This window comes from Schistocerca serialis, chromosome 4 (assembly GCF_023864345.2).
Source record: "Schistocerca serialis cubense isolate TAMUIC-IGC-003099 chromosome 4, iqSchSeri2.2, whole genome shotgun sequence".
Classification (NCBI taxonomy): domain Eukaryota; kingdom Metazoa; phylum Arthropoda; class Insecta; order Orthoptera; family Acrididae; genus Schistocerca; species Schistocerca serialis.
Genome location: NC_064641.1, coordinates 273,768,488 through 273,789,705, shown reverse-complemented (window position 1 = coordinate 273,789,705; position 21,218 = coordinate 273,768,488). Strand labels below are relative to the sequence as shown.

Below are 21,218 nucleotides of genomic sequence, written 5' to 3'. Positions count from 1 at the left end.
TGATCAATGGCCGCCTCAGGAGCCATATTCCTATTGCACGTTCGGTGCGGCAGAGATGCCCACTATTGACAATCCTGCAAACAATGGCGCTTGAACCTCTGTTATGCGGCCTTCTTCGTCAGGAGATTACAGGCGTTATGGTACATGGAGATAAGTTTCGATGTATAGCCTACGCCGACGATTTGGTGGTCCTGCTGACTGCGTCCTCACTATCGAAACATCGGTTGATATGAATGTAGAGGCAGGACTCCAGCGTGCGTGTTTCTCTCCCCTCCGACTCTGTGGCACAAAGAAGTGTCTAGGTATCGAATTCAGTAGAGACATACGCCATGCAGCGGTCCGTAACTATTGGCGCCTTCTGCAACACGTCAGGGCTCTCATCGTCGACCGACGATTGCAAGCCATGGACATCATTCAACGAATACACTTTGTCAACACATACCTGGCTTCTCGTCTCCATGACCTGATCCAGATCTTACCATTGCCAGCCACAACTGCGTGACGTTTGTTAGCATTCTTTGGAAATTTCATCTTCACTGGTATGCTATTCCAGGTCAGTTATGAATTACTGACCTTCCCCCCTAATCGAGGGTGACTCGTTCGTGTGCATGACAGGGTGGTAATCCTCTTCTGTGTTGTGTGTTTAGAAAGAGGGGTGGCAGCCCCCAACTCAAGCTGTGGAGACTTGTCCACAAAGTCTGACAAGCTCCTCCTGGAATCGTTTGAGCCACCTTCCGTCGCACCCCTGGTGACGTCACGAAACAATCCCCCTCTTTACACCATTTAAGCCATTTTTACGTGCAATTTAGCTATGTTCGCCTCGCCGTACCGACCAGGCATCATATGACGATGTGGGACGTTTGTCACGTCCTCCAAAGGAGTTGACTCCCCAACGTCACATAGTCGAAAGACGTGAACGTTCGATGGAAAATCGTGTGAAAAATGATAAGGATGGGCCTGGTGGTCGCTGATGTTCAGTCCACGTGGTGTGCAACAGTCAATTGCAAACAGGTAATACAATCAAGACTTCACTAGATCAACATGGCAGACTCACCCACTTACACTACCCTGCGGAACGCCAGACACAGATGCACTTTGTCTTTGCTGTGAAGAAGCGGATCACATCTGTCACCTACTTCGACAAATCCTGGCCTATTGCCTTGCTCCACAGACCCTCCCCTTCCCGGACGATATCTACTACTCTCGTACGAAAGCCAGTCGTGTGGATCGAAGGACATGCAGTTCATTACCTGTTTCGGAATGATATCAAAGAATCTCGGATTTCTGGAATTACTTGCAAAAAACGCGTACCAGTACTGTTCGCAATGTGACGTATCAACAGTTCTCTTCAAATTACGTAGGCAATGCTTTACGCGACCATTCGTGCGGCTGGTACCTTCCGGGTATGAGACGACACCCGTCTATGAACTGAAGACTAAAACATGCAGAACCATACTATGGGGAACTAGTAAATCTTTCCATGAAGACGTTCCCGATCGGTCCAGCCCGGGATGCGCGACGCGGCAGGAATCGCTAAGCGCCGCCGTCTTTCTCACCTCGGGAGAGGCTTTCTTTGTTTATTTCATGCACTTTCCTTTCCTTAGTCTGCTTACTTAGCTTTTCCCCGTAAAACTAAATAAAATAAAATAATGAATGAATAAATAAATGCGTTAAAAATCAAAGTAAAAATTTCCTTTCTCTGTATTTAACTTTACATCGTTGCCAAAGTCAGTCGCGGTAGTTGAGGGTGCGGGGAAGCCGCAAGCAGGTCTCGAGATCTGACCCCTGGCCACTCTGCTCCCCAAACCCACATCGACCGTAAGAAAAAGGAAAAAATTAATATGAAAGAAAAAGATAACAAGAAAAAAGGAGGCAGATGAACGAGAAAAACGTGCAGCGTCTTTGGTCAGTAATCAAAACGTCCTCGGTCCCGGGTTCGAACCCTGACACAGGTTAAATTTTGAATAAATTAATCAAATGTGACAAACGAAGACTTCCAGCATAAGAAGTCACCTTCACTCTGCCAATGACCTTGTCAAAGAGGGCAGAGGAACTGACAGGGTTCAGGACACTAACTTGCCTTTAGGTTGGGAAGCTGCCCCTAAAGGCGGAAGAATCAGTAATGATCCATGGCATGAGGATACAGAAGGCGATGGAAACACATACATAATGTGTATCAACAGGACGGCCTACAACTGAAAACGTGTCACGACGAGCTTTCCATTGGCATAAGATTCCGGAATAGTCCACAATTCGGATCTCTGGGAGGGCTAAGGAGTTGGTGAACATGAGAAAAGGAACAATAAAAAACGAAAGAATAACGTTCTATGAGTCAGGGGGTGGAATGTCAGAAGTTTAGACATAATAGGGAAGCTAGAAAATCTGAAAAGGGAAATGCTAAGACACAATCGAAGTGTTTTTGGGATCAGCAGGGTGAAAGGGAAAGAAGAAAAGGATTTCTGGTCAGATGACTGCAAGTTGACATCAATAGCAGCAGAAAATAGTATAACAGGAGTAGAATTCATTATGAATGGGTAGGTAGGGCAGAGAGAGTGTGTTACTGTAAACAGTTCAGTGATAGGGTTGCTCTAATCAGAATCGACAGTAAACCAACACCGACAGCGAAAGTTCAGGTATACATGCCGACGCCACAGGATGAAGAGATAGAGAGAGTATATGAGGATATTTAACGTAAAGAGCGATGAAAATCTGATAGTCATGGGGGACTGAAATGCAGTTGTACGGAAAGGAACTGAAGAAAGGTTTACGGGGCACGGGAGAATAACGACATCGTAGCGGAAATGAGAGTGGAGGTGGAATAAATTTCAGTCAGTAATAGAGAGTACTCTGTTCAAGAATCACAAGAGATGCAGGTATACTCGAAAAAGGTCGCGAGATACGGGACGATTTCAGTTAGATTACATAATGATCAGGCAGAGATTCCTAAATCAGATACTGGAATGTAAGGCGTACCCAGGAGCGATTACAGATTCAGATCACAATTTAGTAGTGACGAAGAGTAGGCTGAAGTTTAAGAGACGAGTCAGGAAGAGTCAATGCAAGATGAAGAGGGATAAAGTACTAAGGAATGAAGACATACGCTTGAAGTTTTCTGAGGCTATAGATATTGCTATAACGAGTAGCTTATTAGGTAGTTCAGGTGAAGACGAATGGACTTCTAAAAAAAGAGCAATCACAGTAGCTGGAGTAAAAAGCATATGTACATAGAAAGTAACTGAGAGGAAACCACGGATAGCACAAGAAATACCACAGTTTATTGATGAAGCAAGTAAGCTGTTTATCTAAAATTAGGAACACAGAAATACAAGTCTCTTAGGAATTAAATAAACAGAAGGTCCAGGAAGCTAAGGCTGAATGGCTGCATCAAAAGTGTGAAGAAATCGAAAGAGAAACAGGTTCAGCAAATCGAAAAGTCAAAACAACCTTTTGCAAGGGTGGTGATATTAAGACGGCCATAGGAACTCCACTGTTAAATGCAGAGGAGGGAGAGTGAATGGATGGAAACAGTACATCGAACTCCTCTTTGGGGGGTAAGGCTTATCTGACGACATGATAAAAGGAATAGGAGTCGACACAGAAGAGAAAGGTGATTCAGTATTACAAAGAGTTTAAAAGAGCTTTGGAAGACTTAAGATCATTAAGGCACTAGAGGTAGATAACATTCCATTAAATTTTCTAAAATCTGATGTGTCTTATGATCCACACAGTTCTGAAGAGCCCGAGATGCTGGAGTTGGTGCTCATGTGCGCATGATGTGTGCTTGCTTGTGCGTATGAACTGTGTGCGTTTCTCTTTTGCTGATGAAGGCTGTGGCAGACAGCTTTAAGTGAGTGTCTTTTAATTGTGCCTGTCTGCAACTTAACGTGTCTGCTTTACGGTAAATAGCAATCTGTCTTTTTCGATATCCTTGTTCTTATTATAGGGCCAATATTGCTAATGAATGGATCAATAGCCCACACACGACCATTGAGGCCACAAAACAGAGTAATGTCATGTTGAACAAACAGATAATACAGAATGACACCAATGTAAACTTTATCACTTGATAATGAAAGAAAATACTACAAAGAGCTGTAACTCTTCCTTTTTTGTTGTCTGTTGCTCAATTCCTACGAAAATACCTCCAAACAGCTAATTATTATTTTAGCGATGGGCACAAGCTATCCACAGGCTTCCATATGAGTATTGTTTCTGGTAGAAGAAATTTAAAACTTATCTATAGGAATTTTTGCTTTAATTGTTGCAGTTCGGGTTGCCCGGGACTGATCCTCGATGAACATCCGAACAGGCTGAAGGAAAAGAAACATCGTCGAAAATGGCTTCAGAAGCGGAAGTGTGAGTTTCTAAATGACTTTGTATTTTTGGGGATCTACAGCTTCCAGATGTTTAATAAACTTAAACATAGTCCATAGTAGGCTGTAATGTAATGCTTATTTAATCGTGTGATTAGCTAATTTCAACAACGCATCGTTGTCTAACACATTTCTAACATCTGTATTTCATGACATTGTCAGATCAGTCTTAATTCTAAATGACATCACATTGAAATAATAAATAAATCTGAAACTCTTTACTTCTCCTATCTTTACTAGTAGTAGCGCATTCAAAAACATAAGCAGTTGACACAGTGATCAGTAACCTTTTAGGTGATAAGAGTTAGTGGATGACAATTTTCAAAAGATCAGACGTGCCTTACTTATGAGCCTATGTTCAGGAAAGGCTTAACATGCTGGTTAATATTACCTGAATTTTTCGAATGTAGAAGAAATTGTGAGCACTTTCAACTTCTAACGTACTCCCCATTCTCTTTCTTTCATGCTACCAATACCTATACATTCAGGTGTGTGAAGAGCTGCGTCACATACGATAAACGTTTTAAGAATGTGGAATCCTAAAATCGTATGTGGAGAAATAACGAGGCATTCGAGTGTCTCCGAATTTAGTATATCAAACCATTGAAACATCCCCTTAGAAAAATTTATGAATTACAGTGTTGGTAAACCGCTTACGCTATTTGATTTTCAAACAGCTGAGCAAAACTGAACGTACTCAGACATTTCTCTTCTTCTGATCATCACTAAACTGACACACAATATTTTTAGCGCAACGCAATCTGACTTTCAATAATCCCTACAAAAGAATGGCCGTGACTAACAATAACCTATACCTTTCATGAATCACTTACCTCACAAAAATCTTCGTTACTCGAACTACTGCAATACAGCGAGCGCCAATACAGTCATCTAAATAGAAGATTCTAACAACTGAAGGCACTAACTACTGATAGGAATAGTTAGCAAATAAAAGATTTTGATAGAGAACAAACAATGCGTTTACCTTCATTATCATCAGTTATCTGCTATATTAGCAGGTCCTTTGCCTCTCCATTTCCTGCGATCCATTGCTTCCTTCTTAAGGCTGCTGTATGTTGTACCGTCCATCATGTCATCCAGTATCTGGAATCTCTTCCTTCCTCGCTTCCTTTTCCCTTCTACATAACCTTCTAAAACTGTTTTTATCAGTCCGTCATTCTTTCTTAATATATGCCCAATCCAATTTCTTTTTCTTCTCTTTATTACATCTAATAACTGCCTTTTCTCTCCCACTCTTCTCAGTACCTCTTCATTTTTTACTCTGTCCATCCAACTTATTCCTTCCATCTTCCGCCATGTACAGATCTCAAAAGCCTCCAGCCTTTCTCTGTCTTTTTTCCTCATAGTCCATGTTTCAGCGCCATATAGAAGAACACTCCATACAAGACATTTTATGAGTCCCTTTCTGAGTTCCCTGTCCATACCGCTGCAGAAGATTCTCCTTTTCTTATAAAACGCATCTTTAGCCATTGCTATCCTTGTTTTAATTTCTGTGGTGCACTTCCAGTCGGTGTCTATCCTGCTTCCAAGATGCTTAAAATTTTGCACCTGTTCCAGTGTTTCTCCATTCAGCACAATTTTTATTTCCTTATTTCCTCCTATTGCCAATACTTTTGTTTTATTTGTGTTAATTTTCATTCCATATTTTTTTCCGTTAGTTGCAATGGTGTCCACCAAATCCTGTAATTCTTTTTCCCCTGTGGCTAGAAGGACCATGTCATCAGCAAATCTCAAGCACCCTACTCTTCTTCCTCCAATTTCTACTCCTTTGTCATCTAATGAGCATTGGTCAATCATATTTTCCAAGTACAGGTTGAAAAGAGTAGGTGATAAACAGCATCCTTGTCTTACTCCTTTCCCTAGTCTGATCCAGTTTGTACTTTCTCCTCTCACTTTAACTGAAACTTTTTGATTAAGATACAATGAGTTTATAAGTCTTCTGGTTTTCCAGTCCACTCTCTTTTCCCTCATAATAGTCGCCAGCTTGTCCCAAACCACATTGTCAAATGCCTTTTCTAAATCGATGAAGCACATATATAGGTCTCTTCCTTTTTCAATAAACCTTTCTCCCAAGATTCGTAGGAGCCCTATTGCATCTCTGGTGCCCGTATTCCGTCTAAAGCCAAACTGCTCCTCGCCGAGATTCTCCTCTATTACTTTTTCAAGTCTTTTATTAATTATTCTTATCATCACTTTGGCTGCATGTGAAATGAGGCTGATTGTCCTGTGCTCGCTGCATTTCTTGGTTCCTTGTTTTATCGGCAATGGAATCATTACTGTTGTCAAAAAGTCTTCAGGCCATTCACCACTGTCATATATTTTATTGCATAACCTCAATATTTCTGTTATTCCATTGTGGTTCAAGCATTTTAGTATTTCTCCCGGTATTGTATCTGTACCTACTGCTTTGCCATTTTTCATTGCAGCAATGGCAGACTTTACTTCTTCCATTATGATGGTCGGTCCTTTCTCTTCATCACTTACACTGTTGTGTGATTCAAGTTCCAGAGTTTCTGGTTTGCTATTTGTGTCATATAGCTCTTTTATATATTCTTCCCATCTCTGGAGGACATCGTCACGATCTTTATACACTACCTCTTCGTCTTTACTCAAAATTTCCATAGTAGCACTTCCTGCTCTGTTTTGTTCCCATGTCATAGTCTTTACTCTGTTGTATAGTAAGTCGTATCTTCCTTTCCTGTCCAGTTCTTCAATTTCATCACATTCCTCTTTTAGCCATTTTTTCCTAGCCTGCTCTGTTTCTCTTCGCAGTTCGTTATTTAACCTTCGGTATATCTTTCTTGCATCTTCAGTGTTCTTGTTTTTCAATTTTCTTCTCTCCTCCATCTTGGAAATCATTTCTTGTGTGACCCATGGTTTTTTTGACCTTTTCCCTTTTACAGATCCTATATTTTGTTGTCCTGCTTTAATGATTCCTTCTTTCAGCATATTCCTGTACTCGTTGGCATTATCAGGTGCTTCTTTGTCTCGTAATGTGTTTAGAAAGTCCCGAGACAGCATTTCTGTAATTTGTTCTTTGTTGGACCTTATCTTCTCTAGATCCCATTTCTTCACCATTGTCGCCTTTTTCAGTTTTTTCATTCTTATTTCTATTTCTGCCATAAGTAAGTTGTGGTCACTATTAATATCTGCACCTGGTAATGTGTGCACCTTCTTGATTCCATTCCTGTATCTTTCTTCTACCAGTATAAAATCGATTTGGTTTCTATATTTATCCCCTGGTGATTTCCAAGTGTAGAGCCTCCTCTTATGGTTCTTGAACCATGTGTTTGCCACTATCAGCTGCCTTTCCCTGCAGAAGTCAATTAACCATTCACCTCTGTCATTTCTCTTTCCAAGACCATGACTGCCTACTATGTTTCCCTCTTTCCCTTCTCCCACAATGGCGTTCCAGTCTCCCATTACTATTTTGCAGCATTTTTTATTTTCGTCCATTATTCTCTCTATTACATTGTACGTTTCCTCTACAATTTGGTCATCATGTTCTGAAGTTGGCATATACACCTGGACAATCAGTAAATCTTTTTGTGCTCCTTTCAGCCTTACACCAATAACCCGGTCATTTGCATAGTCTACATATTCCACACATTTAGCCAATTCCTTTGTCATAATCATTCCTACTCCATTAATTCCTTTTACTTCTCCTCCTGAGTAGTAGAATACATATTCATCTGACTGCAACTCTCCATGTCCATTCCATCTTACTTCAGCAACTCCTACGAGGTCCATATGATTCTTTTCCATCTCTCTTTTAAGGTTTTCTAGTTTTCCTGCTTGTAGCAGAGTTCTGACATTCCAGGTACCAATTCTCGTTTTGATTTTTTGCCTCCTTTACCTTAATTGTGTTCAAAAGTCATTATATATATATATATATATATATATATATATATATATATATATATATATCATTTCATGACATCCAGTCTTACAAATTTCGTTTTTCTTATGGACACACGTCCAGATCGTCCGCTCTCAAAACACTGCCATCTCTCTTCCCACATCCACCACTGCTGGCGGCTTACCTTCAACTGCCCAACGCTACGCGCTGTTCACATCCAACTGCCCAACACTAAAATAGCAAATATTCTAACAATGTCAACCAGCCACAGATTGCACACAGCCCAGTCAGTGATTTTCATACAGAGCGCTACTTGGCATTACCAACATAAAAACCTAAACAGCCTACTTATACCATTATTTCCATATAACATACAGTTACGCACTTAAAAGTATTTACTGGAAGTACGAACTGGTCCCCTACTACATAGAATTTCAGTTTGCTAAAGATTAATATGAATTACAGGGAATCCCGAAGTACGACAATATTCTGAATAAGATTAGTATTAATGACAGCGATAATTTATGTCGTACGTAGCACAATATAAGCTATCTCGAGGTATACTGCCTCTGCCAGAGTTTCAAACATTCCATTGTGAAAAACATCCTGCCTCCTTCTATGACGAGTGTCCGATGTACGCATGATCAGTAAAGGCCATAAACTGCGTGGGATGCTGCTGACAACATCCTGTACCCGGAAATTTTGCTTATTTGTCATAAGCAGTTACCGAGTTAAATAATTTCTCCGGTGTGTTGGGAAATATCGCAAGATATCTCTTCAAGACCATAGCGCATTTTTGGGAAGAAATAGCAGTTAAAGAGATGGTACGGTGTGTAATAAACAAATTATTTAAAAATGTGACCAACAATCAACCTCCTATAAGCATTATTCCTTTAGGTATTCCTATTGTTGGGACGTATCTTGACACAAGTCGTCTTTTCTCCTGCAATAAAATGAAGATCGCGAAAAGAATTAACAAGATTTTGTAAATCCTCGCCGTGTCATGCATACTGAAGGATGTGTTCGACGAACTGGAGATGTGGCGTTGTTTGTGGCCTCAGTCTTCTATCCACATTCTTCGCTGAAATGAAAGATACTAGTCAGTGATTACTCCCGAAAAGTGATACCGACTCAGTCTGACAACATCATCTAAAATCTATGTGTCACATGTGGTTGTCGAAATGCTGATCAACCTACAAACTGCACATGAATTTTTGACACTCGAAATGTCATTTCGGGAGTTAACACTCAGGTGACTTGATACGTAATTTCATTGGATTAGGTGATAAAACGAAGCTTTAATTGAAATACGGATTCACAAAACTCCCAAACTGTTACGAAATTAAATTGCACTCTGTCAAATTTTATCTTTTCTGTTTTCGCTGCCATCCACGCCATCGGACGATTACTCTGACAAGTCATGCCTGTAAACTGGTTCCAAAATAATATAACAAAGGAAAGAAAAATTATATTGAAGTCTTCGAGAATCATTAACACGATTTCATAAAAAAATAAACGTACCATATCAGCAATTCTTCCATTGTGTTTGGTGGTGGAAGGCAGTGTATATTAAGAGCGGAATGCGTTCCTAGCATTTGTGCAGACAGAGAAAGCTTTCTAAAATATAAGATGTAATGAGCAGTATACAGTATTTAGATAAACGTACAGAAACAGACGAATATTGTGTAGCATCTACAAACCCCAACTGAGAATAATAAATTTTGGAAAAGGTTTAAACGTTTTATGAAATGATTCTTTTAGAAGTAAAAAAAAAAGTAGTTTAGAGAAACATTCGAGGCGCTTTCGAATATCCTCAAAAGCATGTACAGCAAACAAGGAGCCTACTGAGAATCTTAAGTTCATTGTTGAAACCTGACCTTTAAAACGAACCAGATGATAAAGTATGCCAAGGCCACATAAGCGTAGGGTCAACGTAATAAACGAGGCAAATATCCTCCAGTAATCTTTGAAATACTAAGATTCTAAGTCAAATATTGAACTTTAAATTTTCAGTAGGCTATACATTTGCTATATATGGTTTCGAGCATCATTTAAAGGCATGTCATACGTTTTTCTAATCTACTTTACTTCTTACGTTTAGAAACATCATTTCACAAAACATTTGACCAGATATTTTTTCAGTTATTAATTTTTTTTTAAGTTTTCAATAATGCATTATTATATTATTATTACATTATTATATTTTTCATTATCGGTCGGTATTCTATTATTATTAAGTTTGTGGCTCAAGAGAAAGCAGATAAGTTTCAACTTATCTTGTGATTGCATATGTATTCTCTCTCTTTTTTCTCAACGTGGAAGACGAATTCCACAGTTTCTCCTGTGATAAGTGGAATTTTAGTTCCTTGTTCAACTCGTGAGTTGTCGGCCCTGCTGTTCACTATTATCATCCTCAGAGAGCATTTAGATGAGAGTTGCAAGACGTTCTTCCGTTCTAAAGTGTTGCTTTTCATGGAAGGCCTCTTAGACGTGCATACTCATCGACAACTTCTAGCACGTGATACCTATTGTCGATATCCAATTCTTCTTTTGGCTATGAAAACATGGACAAAAATCCATTGGTAATTTCTGTGGAATGTTGGTTTCTCTTAGCGCAAACATTTGCATTTAGAAGGGTGCAAAGTAAGGTGGCAATTTATCATTACTGTTGTGACTTGTAGTCAGAGAAGCAGTATGGATACTGAAGGAACAAAAATTCTAGAAATGTATTGTTAATGTTTGTAGTTGATGTAGCCTCTGAGGTCTGATTTAAGGAAGGTCTATATAACTTACTGAAAATATTGGGCAAGATGTTTAACACTGAATAGGACTAAAAATATAAACGGGCCAAAGAACATAGCCGTGAATAGCATAAGAAATATAAATAACAACTTGCTTAATCTCAGAATTGGGAAAAACAGTGTAGTGGAAGATTCTAACATGATGCAGCGTCCCTAAAGTTACTGGTGTTCAGGGAATGATATCCTTTTCTTTCCATGCGTCAGCTTAGTGAGAAGGTAGGTTCTCTTATCCTCGAACGTTTCTAAAATGATGATTTTGTTCTTCAGTGTATGTTTACTATTCTTACTGCTTACTCCGTTACGCTACCTAGGAAGTAAGATTTTTACAGACATGCTCAAGCATATATATATATATATATATATATATATATATATATATATATATATATATATATATATATATATATACCTGGTAGATACTCAGTGGTACTATATATATATATATATATATATAGTACCACTGAGTATCTACCAGGAATAGCTTGGCACAGGTGAAGAGATCTTTCTTTAGTAAAAGTCACTGATATTAGATATTACCCTGGAGCTGAGAAAGTTGGGGTTGTTTTGGAGGAAGAGACCAAACTGCGAGGTCATCGGTCTCATCGGTTTAGGTAAGGACGGGAAAGGAAGTCGGCCGTGCCCTTTCAAAGGAGCCATCCCGGCATTTGCCTGGAGCGATTTAGGGAAATCACGGAGCGCCTAAATCAGGATGGCCGGACGCGGGATTGAACGAACTGAGGAAGTAATTACTGATAGTGAACAACAGTACAATCCTGTTTGCAGTGAAGCGTGAATTACAGGAAATCAAATGATAGAGAAGCTGGAAGCATTTTATTTGTAGTGCTATCAAAGAACGCTGAAAATTAAATGGACTGGTGGGGGAAGAAATAAAGAAGTAACAATAAATATTGAAGGGGATAGAATTCTTTGAAAAACTCTTACCTGAAGAAGGCACAGTTTAGTGGGGTATCTGTTACTGCATCCAGGCATAGTAAACCTGGTCCTGCATGTACTAGTAGAGGATAATAGCACTAGTAACAGAGAAAGACTAGAATATGCAATAAACATAATACAAGATTTTTAGTGTAATAGAAACGTAAAGATGAAAACATTAGCACCAGATACGGATGGATGTAGGAGAGAATCCAACCAGTAGATAAAACATCATACTGCAGTGTTTTCTGCTACTGCGACGATTTCTTCCGAGTCTGCTACACAATTACATTTATCACTTTGTCGCAATGACGTAAAATGTGTTCTTCGCTTGACTAAGTCTCTCATATGGGTCATGACAACGGCTATTAATTCTACAGCTCTGAAAATCAAACCCTATTTTTCACTTTTTTGCCCGTATCTTCTAATACTGCTTAGCTTCGCGTCGTGACACCATCTTTGAAAATGATTCTTGATCCTAGAAGGAAGCATGCTGCACGTAATCTACAGTTCCTACGTTTCTCGTATTAATCTAATGTTACATAATCTCTTTCTTTAAGTAAAGCAGGTTCAGATCACGTTTCAGCGCCAGTAACGTAACACAGAAATGCTTATATTTTGTTTATTTAACTCTGCATTTGGCAAGCAACATCAAAACTGCGAACTGTTTTCTGCAACATATTGCGAGTTTCGTTCTTGGAAGGGTAACGGAACTTGACGGCAACATTTAAGATCTCATACATAACGATGTTCTGTTGTCTCTGGCAAAAGGTGTTCTATGCAGTTTCGTACACAACGGTAAGATGTAGGCTACGGAGTGGTGCGGCAACTGCCGTCATAGGGAAGCTGCACGGGAACAGAAATGATCAGCGAACAAGGTAACACAACAAACAGAAGATTTACTTAACTTGTATTTCTCCAAACAAACGAAGAAGCATTACAAACAGTGCGGCATTATTTAGAGTCCAGCTACCACAATGTCCACAAGGAATGGCTTCCTGCACTACAGCATGAACTATTGTGTCGATTAGAGGGCGTCTGCGTAGCATCGCGTAGTGCAATGGCTCCGAGCGTGAGCTGTCGCCGGCCGTCCCACGTACACTGCGGCGACAGAAGGCGCTCCAAGTACAGAGCTGGTGGAGAGCTGCGGCTCAGCAGGCGCATACCGCTGCCTCCGCCAGATCCCTGGCGCCCACTATCGGCATCAGAAGGAAACTTACAATTTCGTTGCTATGACGTCCATGGGATGCTATCAACACGTGATACATAAATAGCGTGCATCTTTAGCAGACACTGCGGGAAGTTATGTGAGCATCAGTTACAGGGGTAGCACTTTCTTCCGATTTTGCGGTGCTGTTTTTCCTTGTGCATTAAAATTTCTTATAAGTCTTGAAAGTATCTTGTTATAGATACTGGCAAGTTCTTACGTAGGACAGTACTTATCTTCTCTGGGAGGAGGAAAGCTGACTTTGGCTATTGGATGGAGAACACGTCTAGAAGAAGAAGAAAACAGCACCTATTGTGTCAGTGAGTGATATACGACATGACAGTCTTTTTTAGGCATTTCGCATGAAATTGCGTAAAATACAAACTTTTTTTCAGCTGCAGAACAACATTGCATTACTTATATTGCAGCAAAAAAAGGTCACATGTGTGTGAATTCCTAAGGGACCAAACTGCTTAGGTCATCGGTCCTAGACTTACACACTGCTTAAACTAACTTGTGCTAAGAACAACACACACACCCATGTCTGACGGAAGACTCGAACCTACGGCGGAAGGGGCCACGCAGGCCGTGACATGACCCTCAAACCGCGCGGCATATTGTAGCACCCACGCGCCTTTTGTGAGCAACGACACTTGCAGGCAACATACTGCATTTTGAAAACAATGTATGTACAATTGTTCACGTGAACGCATACACTGAAGGAAAAAAATCACAACACCAAGATGGAGTTGTGCGACATAAACGGAAGTTTATAGGCTGTTTAATGTCTATTCAAATTTCGCGGCAGTCGCATAAGAGGATGCAAGTCAGGTGTAATTTAAATATACGCTGTAAAGGAGCAAACCATTACACCATGGCATCATTCAGATTCATCAGTGACTATATTTTAACTGTAATATAAAATCGTCAAATTAAAATTAAAAACCATCAGTATATTCCATCTATATGTCTTTTACAAAATCCTCGTCTATTGTCACTTGCTTTTACATAAAAATCGTCAATATCGTCTACCCATGTATTTTTACAAAATCATCTGATATTCTCACCTTTCATATATTTTCCATCTTCAAATATAGTCTATGTAACCTATGACCGAAGAGCGGTTTTAATCCGCTGCCAACCTGCCCCGTTTTCGGGACCTGCAATAGCAAAGAAGATAAAAAGAAAGCAAAATAAGGCCGTAAATGTTAGTTACCTTTGAGATGGGACGCGGTGAGCTGATGTTAAGGAAGAATGCCTTTAAGTTAACAAAGGCCCCGATATTAACATCTCATTGGGTTTGAATGAGGTCGTGTAATAGGGCTACGAGAAGCTGGATCTTGCAGAAAGACTTGGCAGGAATGTAGCCACTGTACTGCACTTGATTGCTGGCAGTATGGTCACGGGAACGTACAGTTGCAGGCAGACGGGGCTCCTGACATCTACTAGATACTATCAAGAGGGAAGACCATCGTTAATTAGTTAGTTACTTAGTTACAAATTCCATATGTCATTTGAACGATTCTTTTATCGAAATGATGTTCGACTTATGGGCCTGGCGGATCGTATTGCATCTACAGCAGCAATCTGAGCAGTAGTTGGCACCACAGTGACACAACTAACTCTTAAAAATCGGTTACTTCAAGGACAACTCCGTACCAGACGCCTTGTGCTTTTCACTGATTTCAAACCAGACTTCAAAGATGTCAAGCGAGAGTTCATTGGAGGGCAGGATGCTCGTCTGTTGTGTCTTCTGATAAAAGCTGGTTCAGTCTCGGTGTCAGTGATGGCCGTGTGTCTGTTATAAGGACCCGAGTTCAGGGCCTGCAATCAACCTGCCTGAGTTCTAGACACGCTGGACCTGCAAAGGAGTTATGGTTTAGGATGCAGTTTCGCATGGCACCAGGAGCACTCTCGTGCTTATTCCACGTTCCCTGACGGCAAATCTCTACGTCACTCTGGAGATTCGACCTGTTGTGCTGCCATTCATAAACAACATTTCAGGGGATGTTATCCAGCAGGATAACGCTCTCGCACATACTGCTGCTATAGCCCAACATGTTCTATAAAGTGCCGATATGTTGCCATGGTCTGCTCGATCATCAGCTCTGTCTCCATTCGAGCACAACATCGAACGACAACTCCAGCGTCATCCACAACCAACATTAACCGTCCCTGTATTGACCAACGAAGTGCAACAGGCATGGATTTCCATCCCACAAACTGACGGCCGGCACCTGTACGAACAATGAATGAACGTTTCGTTACTCCACATTAATTATTTTTTGGTGTTGCTTTTTTTCGTCAGTGTACATACAATTTAGGTAACTTAATATTTTTTCTTCACATCATTTCTGTGTGACAAATAAGGGGTTAACTACATGTCTGTTTTCATTACACTTTCACAAATTCATTTAACTGCTTCCGACTGCTCAATAACTTGTAGTATCCAACAAGTAGTGTTCGTATTGTACAAAGCTTTCATTCTCCTTAACATATTGTGACATTGTCTCTTAAATGTTTGTATTTTCATTTAGTCTTTCACCCTAAGCTTTCTTGTCCTCTATTCCTTGCACTGCCCATTTGTCAGTTGTCACAGCAGGAGATTCTACAAAAGTAACAAGTGTTATTAACACCGTACGAAGCGGCGCCCTGTTGAACGCAATGAACTCGTAATTTAGAACAACTGGTTTCAGGCGTAAAGTAAGCTTCTCTTATTTATAATTTGATGTGGTTTTCGTAAATCGTTAATTGAGATTAACGGAATCGTTGCCTCAGCAAGAACACGTTTGACTGATTTCCCATTTTTGTTGAACTTCTCTGGCCCTCTGCTTCTAATATGTTAAGGAAAGGTATCATCCCTTTTCCTCTACCAATCATATTAGTGAGGCAACAGTGTCTCCTATTTCCTAACTATTACTACAACGATTCTGTTCTTATCGTATACTGTCACTGTTCTTAACGTATACTCCACTACAAGATGATACGCATTTTCAAAAACCAAACCACTGAATAAATTTCACGCTTGAAGTTTCGTTCGATTCTGTTTATGAATACCTGCTATTATTCGACTCGGATAAAATTCTAGCGACGTAAACACTTCGCAAGAGTAGACGTATAAAGTCAACAGCGTCACTAGAGCGGATGGACTGAGAACCGCCTTAATCCCGACTCTTACATATTTGTTATGTCTTCTGTGTTTGCTCCGCTGGCATTTAAGCAAAGAAAGAAAGAAGCATACTCGATCTGTCAATGAGACATGAAATAAACGTTAATTACCGGTGTAATAAAAAATGTAAACTCTTCCACGGATATTACATTGAATTTCAGAAAATAAAGGTACATGTACAAAGTTGGATGACTGATAAGACAAGAGCAGCTTCCTTCCGAATATCGAAATGGTCATTGCTGGCGATCTTGCTGCAGGAAGAAAATCTTTAAACACCGACAACTTTGTGGAGTATCTTCAAATCTCATTTGTTTAATAATACTAGAGAATGCTTGCAGTGGAAAGGAACTGACACTGTTTGTTTTGAGAATCATACTAATCTATGTCCTGAAATATTGATTGTCTGAAAACTGCAGTGGTATCATGCCATAAAAGTCCTTTGTACTGCAGAAATTTATTTAAAATTTTGCAGAAACCTCTACTGTTACTCTTTTCCCCAGGTTGGAAGGTCAGAAGCCTCTGTTATGTAAATCCGAAGACGATAAAAACAGAGCAACGGAAGAAATGTCGGCAGGTGACAAACCGGAAGATGGGACTCCCTCATCGACAGAAACGTAAGTCGTCGTCTGATGCATGCTACGGCAACAAAAACTTAAAAAACACATGTCTCGTGATATCTGAACTTGTTGGCACCAGTGTTACACATACATCCTTTCTTATTCACTCACTGCCATTTCTTTGTTTCAGGGAACCAACTAACTCAAAAGAGCAGCAAGTTGAAGAACCTCCGCCACCCGTCCCTTTCCTAAAACTGGTAAGTCCATTTTTATGAGAGCCGTCTAGCAGCATGTTGCTGAACGATATTACATTACATTTACAAATCTGATGATAGTTGGTTATTTACGGTAGCTGGTTGTTTTACCTTCTAGAAAGCTCCGTTACATCAAAACACAAACAGGGAAAATAATTCTTTGGAAAGATTTGTGGTCTTAAAAACACGAAACAGCTAAGACTGGCAAATTCCATTAGTTTTTCTTCATATTATATTGTCTTCATTGGCATGATACTGCTCACCTGTCTCTAAAAGTGGTCTGTGGAGTAGTACTTTATTAGACACAAGACCCGTTACGTTCACAATTAGTCATACATGTACCAAAATTTTGGTAGCTACTTCTACATATATACTCTGCTAGCCACTATGTAGTGAATGGCGGAGGGCAGTTTGCACTACTTTGTACATCCCTTTCCCAAACGCAAATGGAACTAGAGAGAAACGACTGTGTGTGTGTGTGTGTGTGTGTGTGTGTGTGTGTGTGTGAATTCCTAAGGCACCAAACCGCTCAGGTCATCGGCCCCTAAGCTTACACACTACTTAAACCAACTTATGCTAAAAACAACACAACACACATCCTCGCCCGAGGGAGGACTCAAACCTCCGGCGGGAGGGGCCGCGCAATCCGTAACATGGAGTCTCAAACCGCACCGCCACTCCGCGCGGCGAAACGACAGTCTATATGCTTCCGCAAGAGCCCTTATTTACCATGTCGTTGCTGTTCGTACACGAAGTATGTGTTTATGGCGTAGGATCGCTTTGCCGTCTGTTTCCACTGTCCGTTTATTTTTTCAACAGTGTTTCGTAAAAATAACCTCTTCATCCCTACAGAGACACTAGTTTGAGTTCACGTAGCATTTCTGTAATAAAGGCCTGTAATACACGCCTGTGAATTAGTTCAGTCTTCTGATAAACCGACCTGGCATGGACCCAGAAAACTCAAGAATGTCTCGCAAAAATGTTGTGTGCGCAGTTTCCTTTATAGATGAGCAGCTGACCGTGGTGGCCGAGCGGTTCTAGGCGCTACAGTCTGGAGCTGCGCGAACGCTAAGGTCGAAGGTTCGAATCCTGCCTCGGGCATGAATGTGTGTGATGTCCTTAGGTTAGTTAGGTTTAAGTATTCTAAGTTCTAGGGGACTGATGACCTCAGAAGTTAAGTCCCATACTGCTCATAGCCATTTGAACCATAGGTGAGCAATATTTTCTTATAATTCTCCCAGTAACCGACGATGACCATTCGCCTTCCCTAGTACCGGGCTTACTTGCTCGTTCCATTTGATGCCATACTGCAACGTTAATGCCTGCATTCTTAATTGGTGTGTATGTGTTAAACAGCTTTGTCATGTTCTTCTGTCACATGTGTTATGTTGACCTGTTGTACGAACAAGTATTTCGAATGTTCCATTGGTACTGTGTTACCGTCAAACATTAGAGATGCGGGTAATGGTTTGAAAATGAACGCTATGGATCTAAACTAGTCATTATACATTCAGGTGACAAAAGTCATGACATAGTAATATACACGTATAAAAATGTCGGTGGTATGGGGTACACGAGGCGTAAAAAGCAGTGCATTGGCGGAGCTGCCGTTTGTACTAATGTGATTCATGTAAAAGATTTCCAACGTAATTATGTCCTCATGAACGGAATTAAAAGACTGGACACAGAACGGTAGTTGGAGCTGAAACCGTTAGGGAATTCATTATTCCGAGATCCACAGTGTCAAGAGTGTGCTGAGAATAACAAATTTCAGGTTTTACCTCCCAACACGAACAACGCAGTGGTCGATGGCCTTCACTTAACGACCGAGAGCAGCGACGTTTGCGTAGAGCTATGAGTGCTAACAGAGATGCAACACTGCTTGAAATAACCGCAGAAATCAATGAGGGATGTACGACGCACGTATCCGTTATGACAGTGCGGCGAAATTTGGCGTTAATGGGCTATGGCAGCAGACGACCGAAGCGAGTGCCTTTTCTAACAGCACGATGTCGCCTGCAGACTTGTCCTCGGCTCGTGCAAACTACTGGAAAACCCCGACTTCAGTTGGCAAGCGCTGACGATAAGGTTCGAGTGTGGCGCAGATCTGACGAACTCTTGGATCCAAGTTGTCAGCAAGGCACACTTAGAGCTGTTGGTGACTCCATAATGGTGTGGGCTGTGTTTACATGCGGTGAACAGGCTCTTCTGATACAACTGAACCGATCATTGATTGGAAATGGTTATGTTTAACTACTTGGGGGTATTTGCAGCTATATATGCACTTCATGATCTCATGTCATGTCAATGGGCCACAGTCGTTTGCGAATGGTATGAAGAACATTCTGGACAATTCGACAGTATGGTTCAAATGGCTCTGAGCACATGGGACTTAACATCTATGGTCATCAGTCCCCTAGAACTTAGAACTACTTAAACCTAACTAACCTAAGGACATCACACAACACCCAGTCATCACGAGGCAGAGAAAATCCCTGACCCCGCCGGGAATCGAACCCGGGACCCCGGGCGTGGGAAGCGAGAACGCTATCGCACGACCACGAGCTGCGGACAATTCGACAGTATGATTTGGCCTTCAGATCGCCCGACGAGATTCTCATGGAACATTTATGGGACATAATCGAGGGACCAGCTAGTGCACAAAACACTGTTCGGGCTACAGTTTCGCATTTTGGACGGCTGTAGAGGCAGTATCGCTCGGTATGGGCAGGAGATTTCCAACGACTTCTCGAGTCCATGAGAAGTCGAACAGCTGCACTACGCCGGACGAAAGGAAGTCCGACACGATAGCAGGAAGTTCCCATGACTTTGTCACCTCAGTCACAGATAACTAAATAAAATATGCTCATAATGTTGTGCCTCATCAGCGTAGGCTAGATCTGAACCCAAAGTACGCACATCGCCTACGAATTGGTCTCAAGAAAAGTATGGTTACTCCAACACCCGCAGAGTAACCATCACGCAAAACAAGTAAGTTAGAAACTGGGAACGTGATTCTGCTCAGTAGAGAAATAATGTAAGCGAAGAAGTACACGCAGGGGATTTATTAACTTCTCCCTGCTTTCTTCGGCCATAAGGAATAGCTGTGTGTCTATTTGCTTACTGATAAGAGATACCCAGCCTCTCATGTGGTGTTGGCGAATTTGTATCACGCCGTCGTTGTATACGATCTGCAACAATTTATTAATTCAGGCGATAGCTTCTTGTCTCTCTCGCGGCGACAAGAAATTCTCTTGCAGTCGCTTTTCCCTCTTTCCTTTACCAGTAGGTTAAGGACAGGTACGAGCATTGACACTACTACCCTCCGCCCCTCCGTTGATCATGAATCTACATCTAGATCTCCATTTACGCACTGTATATCACCATTAAGCACATCGCAGAGTGTACTTCCATTTTGACCCTTCCCTTTACTTGCGAATTGGAGGAATAATGATTATTTATAGCCCGTTGAGCGAAAAGTTAGTAGTTTAAACTTATCTCTAGGGAGCGATACAGATGGAGCTGAAGAAAATTTCAATTTTCGTTTCAAAAACCAGTTCCCAGACTTTTCCAAGGAAGTTTTCACTTGCTGAGATGACCACTGTTTGCCTTCCAGTTCCGCTTCTCGTCGACCTGGGAGCACCTGCTGCTGTTTGCCGGGCTGTTGGCGGGGCTGGGATCGGGCGTCACCGAACCTGCCGGCCACTGGCTGCTCGGCGATCTCACTAAGGTGATGGTGGACTTCGGCACGGCCACGGTCAACGCGTCGATGGCCAACGTGACGCTGCCCGACCAGGAGGTGAGCGTCTTCCTGGAAGGAATCAGGCACTACGCCATATACAGCGCCGTCCTGGGCATCGCAAACTTCTCCCTCAGCTACGTCTCCACCTTCATCTTCAAACGCGTTTCAAACAGACAGGTACGTATCTAGAGAGATGTAAGACCTTTCATCAAGGAAAAGCTCTTTAAATACAGTCTACGCTTTAGACACCTCATGTCTTCCAAAGTTTACATTGCTTCAATTGCTGCAGCAAGACTAGAATA

The 21,218-nt window shown here is 41.2% G+C and overlaps 1 protein-coding gene across 1 annotated transcript in view; it reads left to right on the top strand.

The window, feature by feature from the left end:
• Positions 1-21,218, top strand: part of LOC126473833 (ATP-dependent translocase ABCB1-like) — a 213,264-nt gene that overhangs the window by 20,739 nt on the left and 171,307 nt on the right. Inside the window, exons 2-5 of the mRNA XM_050101158.1 lie at positions 4,268-4,356; positions 16,864-16,977; positions 17,111-17,177; positions 20,791-21,093. Of these exons, the coding sequence (XP_049957115.1) occupies positions 4,337-4,356; positions 16,864-16,977; positions 17,111-17,177; positions 20,791-21,093 (504 nt within the window). The 5' untranslated portion in view covers positions 4,268-4,336. The remainder of the gene's footprint in view (positions 1-4,267; positions 4,357-16,863; positions 16,978-17,110; positions 17,178-20,790; positions 21,094-21,218) is intronic.